At 44.7% G+C, this 5,720-nt stretch overlaps 2 protein-coding genes across 2 annotated transcripts in view; both read right to left on the minus strand.

The window, feature by feature from the left end:
- Positions 1–5,720, minus strand: part of LOC120241237 (trichohyalin-like) — a 53,142-nt gene that overhangs the window by 41,484 nt on the left and 5,938 nt on the right. The window contains exon 4 of the mRNA XM_039246235.1: positions 4,719–5,272. Within this exon, the coding sequence (XP_039102166.1) occupies positions 4,719–5,272 (554 nt within the window). The remainder of the gene's footprint in view (positions 1–4,718; positions 5,273–5,720) is intronic.
- LOC120241223 (repetin-like) lies at positions 3,851–5,247 on the minus strand. Its single transcript, XM_039246227.1, has 2 exons — positions 4,869–5,247; positions 3,851–4,219 (listed from the first exon to the last, which is right to left on the minus strand). Exons 1-2 carry the CDS (start codon positions 5,143–5,145, stop codon positions 4,197–4,199), a joined length of 300 nt encoding a protein of 99 aa, XP_039102158.1. The 5' UTR covers positions 5,146–5,247; the 3' UTR covers positions 3,851–4,196.

The following is a 5,720-nucleotide window of genomic DNA, read 5'->3' on the forward strand; positions in this document are numbered from 1 at the left end:
GCAATTTCTTACTTGACACATCCCCAAAGGAAGGAATCAAGAGCAAAAATGAACTATTGGGACCTCATCAAGATAAAAAGCTTCTGCATGGCAAAGGACAATCAATAATAGGAAATCAATAAATGACACTAATAGGCAACTGAAGGAATGGGAAAATATAGTTGCAAATGACATATCAGATAAAGGGCTAGTATCCAAAATCTATAAGGAACTCACCAAACTCCACACCCAAAAAACAAATAATCTAGTGAAGAAATGGGCAGAAGACATGAACAGACACTTTTCCAAATAGGACATCCAGATGGCTAACAGACACATGAAACAGTGCTCAGTGTCACACATCATCAGGGAGATACAAATCCAAACCACACTGAGATACCACTTCACGCCGGTCAGAGTGGCTAAAATAAACAAATCGGGAGACTCTAGATGCTGGCAAGGATGTGGAGAAATGGGCACCCTCCTACACTGTTGGTGGGAATGCAAACTGGTGCAGCCCCTCTGGAAAACAGTGTGGAGGTTCCTCAAAAAATGAACAATAGAACTCCCCTATGACCCAGCAATAGCACTGCTAGGAATTTACCCAAGGGATACAGGAGTGCTGATGCATAGGGGCACATGGACCCCAATGTTCATTGCAGCTCTCTCAACAATAACCAAAACATGGAAAGAGCCTAAGTATCCATCAACGGACGAATGGATGTGGTTTATCTCTACAATGGAATACTACATGGCCATGAGAAAGAATGAAATCTGTGTAGCAACATGGATGGACCTTGAGGGTGCTATGCTGAGTGAAATAAGTCAGGCAGAGGACAGATACCATATGTTTGCATGTATAGGTGGATTAGGAGGAACTTAATGGAGGACCATGGGGGAGGAGAATGGTAAAAATAGTTGGGGAGAGGGAGGGAGGCAAACCATGAGAGACTCTTGAATGCTAAGAACAAACTAAGGGCTGATGGGGGTGGGGGAGAGGGGAAGAGGGTTGGGTTAATGGGCATGGAGGAGGGCACTTGTGGGGATGAGCACTGGGTGTTATATGGAAACCAACTTGGCAATAAACTATTTAAGAAAAAAAAAAGAAATAGTGATGACATTTGGAGCTGTAGGACTGGATACAATAACTGTAGTTAGAAAAGAGAAGGCAGCTGAGGAGTCAACCCCAAGGAGAAGATGTTTTTTACAAGGGAATGTTATCTTTCTGGTGTAGGTAGATTTGGAAGATGCATTGTGAATTAGCTTCATGATGTGCATGATTCAGAGTCTGAGAGTAGAAACAGAGCTTAAAGGGGATGGTTTCCTGTTTGGTTGTTCCGACTGAGGAAATTTAGAAGGTTGCTCTCTGGTTTAGATCCAGAGTGCTGCTTTATTGCCAGCTGCAGAGCCCGCTCCCGGTTAGGGCAATAGGATATCTTTCCTCCCTGCTTTTGGACCCTCTTAAGGTGAACTTCCTTTCTTGTCTTTTGGCTTTAAAGGCAGGCTAGTCCCCCAATTTGTGCTTATGTTGTACCTGTGATGGGGAGTTACCCAGACCAACTTAATCTAACTCCACCCTTATACTAGCCATTTCTTTTCATCCCAAACATCTCTCTTGCTCTCTTTCCCCTTTTCCTTTCATTTTCTGCTCAGAAAACTTTTCTGGCTCCTACTACTAACAGAAAAAATTCCAAACTCTTCATGGTAGATTTTGAAGTCCTCCATTATCTGGCTCTATTTGTCGTTCCAGCTTTGACTCTTTGCTTTCTGTCTTTAGTGTTCAACGTATGTGCTTTTTGCTTCACTGAACACCCCTGGACCTTCCTTCACCATGTGGCAATCGTGCTTCCCCCTGCCTAGAATGCCTAAATATTTCCCACTCGTCACTACCCAGCTGACCCACTAAGAGCCCTAAGGAACCCTTAGCAGCTTCCAGATTTTGAGAACTCTCAGCTTTGAGTTTATTCTCCACCCTCTAGTTTAGCTTTCTGGGGAGGGTCTCAGGTATAGAGAACATTTGTGGGGAAGACCCTTCTTACCCCTGAACAATTATGCCACCTAAAAAGCAGCCAACATACGGGTATCCCCATCAATCTTAAGGGCCTGGATGAGCTATGACCCTTTTCATCCCCACTCCCCCAGGATCATGGCCCTAGCTTAGATGCTTTCCTCCATGCAAGCATCTCTCAGTCCTTCCACACAGTTAGTTACTCCTTTTTTGGTGTCATGACAGCAGTTTTCTTGTACATACAATATTTTGCCTTGTTTAATGATTGTTTGCTATATGCATGTTTCTTACTAGATTGTAACCTTCTTGAGGAAAGGTGCTGTTGTTATGAATCTATATATTCTTCCTGCGGGGAATCTGATGGCCTTCAATATCCATTCTTATCTCCTATATTTCCTAGACTCCCTTGAAGCTAGGGTTCTCGATATGGATTAAGTTTTTCCAATTAGATGTGTTTCCATGATATTTGGAAGGTACGGTGATTTGTTGCTATTTCTTTTGGTAAATAGGGTTATGGAACATGGATATTGACAGGCAGTTTTGGCATCAATGCCAGCAGCTCTGGATCCTAGCTTTCTGATTCCTGGATTGCTCTATTGATGTCTTGAACTCAGTAGTTCTGGGGCTCACTTGCTGATTTCTAATAATTCAGCTCTTAAAATTCTAGGCATTCAAAGTCCTATTGCTTAAAATATGGAAAAAGGTTGCTCTTTCATTCACTGACCCTTGACTGAATAAGGGTCAAAATTAGCCTCTTTTGTATGTTACTATGTAAACGTTACTATGTAGATGTTCACCTGGTTTTTTCCTGAAGCCAGACTAATTTCCTCCTTCTATTTCCAGACTAATTTCCTCACCTACTCAATAAATAATTAACGAGTGTCCCTGGGCATTGATGGCTGCACTAAGTGTTGAGCAGTGCATAGTTGAGTAAGATACAGTGTTATTCCCAGTTCGGTAGGAGAGATAATCACAGTAAAGTGTGTGACAAAGGCTATAAGAGAAATACGTGGGAATGTAGAGGAAGGAATGCTTGGAGTGTCTGGAAAGGCTGCCCAGAAGATATAATGTTTTAGTTGGGACACAGAGGATGCCCAGGTTTTTACCTGGCAAAAGAGGGAAAGGAGGTACTCCAGGCTATGGAATGGTATATTCAAAGACATGAATTAATGAAAGACCATGGTATCCTAAGAAAAGGTCAAATCCCTGGCATGACTGGAGCGTTGGGTGCTCCTGGGACTAAACTGGGTAGGTCATCTGGGTCAGATGGTGAAGGGCCTATATATTATGCTAAGGACTCTGAACTTTATTCTAGTCACTGGGGGCCACTGAACAAGAGGGAGATATAGGCAGTGGAAATGGAGAAGTGGGAAGAGATCCAAGAGGTATGAAGGACATAGAGTTGGCAAGATTTAATGACCATTTGAATGTGGAGGTGAATGAGGGTGAGGGCCAACTTTCTCCTCTGTGGTGGAAGAAGCTGAAAATATTTAGATAAATTAATTTTGGCTCTTTGCTATTTGTTTCATATTGATTCCCTTTCTTCTTCTTCCTCTTCCTCTTCCTTCTCTTCTTCTCCTCCCTTCATGCCTCCCTCCCCCAACCTCTAACTCTTTCTCCTTCTTCTTCAGTGCTCAGGAACTCAAAGAACAAAGTCATCTTTGGAGTCAAGAAATGAGGTCTTATCCTCGGAAAGCAGCACCCAAGTGAAGACAGGACAGCATATCTCCACCACGAAGAAGGAAAAGAGTCATCAAGGTCATTGCTCACCAATCATTTATTGGATATTTTAATACATTTCCATAGATTTTCTTTGAAGCGTTTTCCAGAACAATGGATGGACAATTTTGGCTTGTTGGAATCTGTAAGCAGATGACATATGATTTCTCTCTGTTTTATGTGATCAGAAACTGAAATGATATGGAGCTGGAACCAGTCTAGTCAGCCGTAGTGGTAGCAGCTCAGGTAACTCTCCTTCTGGTGAGGGGTGGGAGCCTACATGTGGCAGGTGTTGTGGACTTCAGAGTTGACTCTTCTAGCAGCATCTCACCATGTTTCATTTTAGTGTAGGCTATGAGGCTTACGATTCCTAGTGTTTTGCCCATTGGAGCCAAGCTCACCGAAGCCCAGGTGTCCTGTCCTCAGGCTCTAATATGTATCTTCAGAATACCTTTCCTGTTTCTGAACTTTTGGGAGGAGTTTCTACCATTCAGTGATCCAACCATGTCCCACCTACACAGAGGGAAAACCAGGAAATGATTTAAATCCCCAGACAATCAAAATTGGGATCTGATTATGTCACCCAATTTACCACTCAGATTTAACCTAACCAGAACACCCTAGAATTGCTGCTTAAAGAATGGAAACTCCCTAAAAGTGAATACTAGTCCTCATAAGCATCCTTGCAAGTAGATAGAAGAGAGAAGGAAGACATACATTTTCAATCTCTTAAACAGAAGTAAGGAAAAACTTGACAAGTAGATTTCTTCTTTGCCTTTGGGTTGCTTTAGCTCTGGTGTGTGCACAGCCTAGGGCTGATTCCTTTTCTGCTCTTGTACATAGTCATAGAGGGGGTTAGGAGAAGGAGCTGCCCTAGTCAGATGACTTCCACTCTGTTCTCTCCTTGGGTGCCTCCCACTGCTCTGGGTGGGATGGAGGGTCAGGTTACTGCCTCTTCCCTGGGAATCTTGCCTCTGGCTATTCTCATTTCTGTGGAATTTTTCTCTATTACCACAATCTTGCTGCTGGATCCCATAAGGTTGTTGATCCTGGGACCCTTGATACCTTTCTTCCTCCTCAAGGGTTTGCCTATCCCATTGTCGCTGACAGTTTTGATTCTCTTTGTGGGTTTGCCTGTTTCGTTGCTGACGGGTCTGGTCACCTTCGTGGGTTTGCCTGTCTCGTCGCTGACGAGTCTGCTCACCTTCGTGGGTTTGCCTGTCTCGTCGCTGACGAGTCTGCTCACCTTCGTGGGTTTGCCTGTCTCGTCGCTGACGGGTCTGCTCATCTTCGTGGGTTTGCCTGTCTCGTCGCTGACGGGTCTGCTCATCTTCGTGGGTTTGCCTGTCTCGTCGCTGACGGGTCTGCTCATCTTCGTGGGTTTGCCTGTCCTGTCTCTGATTGCCTTGTTCCTCCTCATGGGTTTGCCTGGCCTGCATCTTGCATGGAGTTTCCCGGCCCTCACAACCATGTCTGCCCCAGCTTCGGCAGGCCTGCTCTCCCGCTGCCTGGTGGCTCTGCCTCTCTCCATGCCTGGCCTGCATCTGTCTGTGGTCCTGCTCACCACTACATGATTGCCATTCACCTTCCTTATAACTATGTGGCCCTTCTTGCTTGATTTGTGCTATGAGTTTGTGTTGGTGGTGTTGACTATCTTCCTCAGGCTCCCATGCCTGGTGGCTGTTCTGCTGCCCTTCCCTAGACTGGAATCTTTGCCCCTGATTTCGAGTCACTTCTTGTCCTTGAGTCTGTTGACTTAGTCTCCCTGACCTTCCTGATTGCTCAACATATGAGTCTCTGCTTGTTTCCTCACTCCCTTGAAAGTAACTATTTTGCTCTGTTTCCCGAATCTCTGACTGACCATGGTGAGAATTCAGCCCTTGTCTGTCTGTCTGACCATAATGATAACTGTGGCCTTCTCTGTCTGTCTGGCCAGAACAATAACCCTGGCCTTCTCTGTTTGTCTGACTGTAATGAGAACTCAGGCCTTGTCTGTCTATCTGGCCATAGTGGG

The sequence above is a fragment of the Hyaena hyaena genome, unplaced genomic scaffold (assembly GCF_003009895.1).
Source record: "Hyaena hyaena isolate Hyena2069 unplaced genomic scaffold, ASM300989v1 scaffold_284, whole genome shotgun sequence".
Classification (NCBI taxonomy): Eukaryota; Metazoa; Chordata; class Mammalia; order Carnivora; family Hyaenidae; genus Hyaena; species Hyaena hyaena.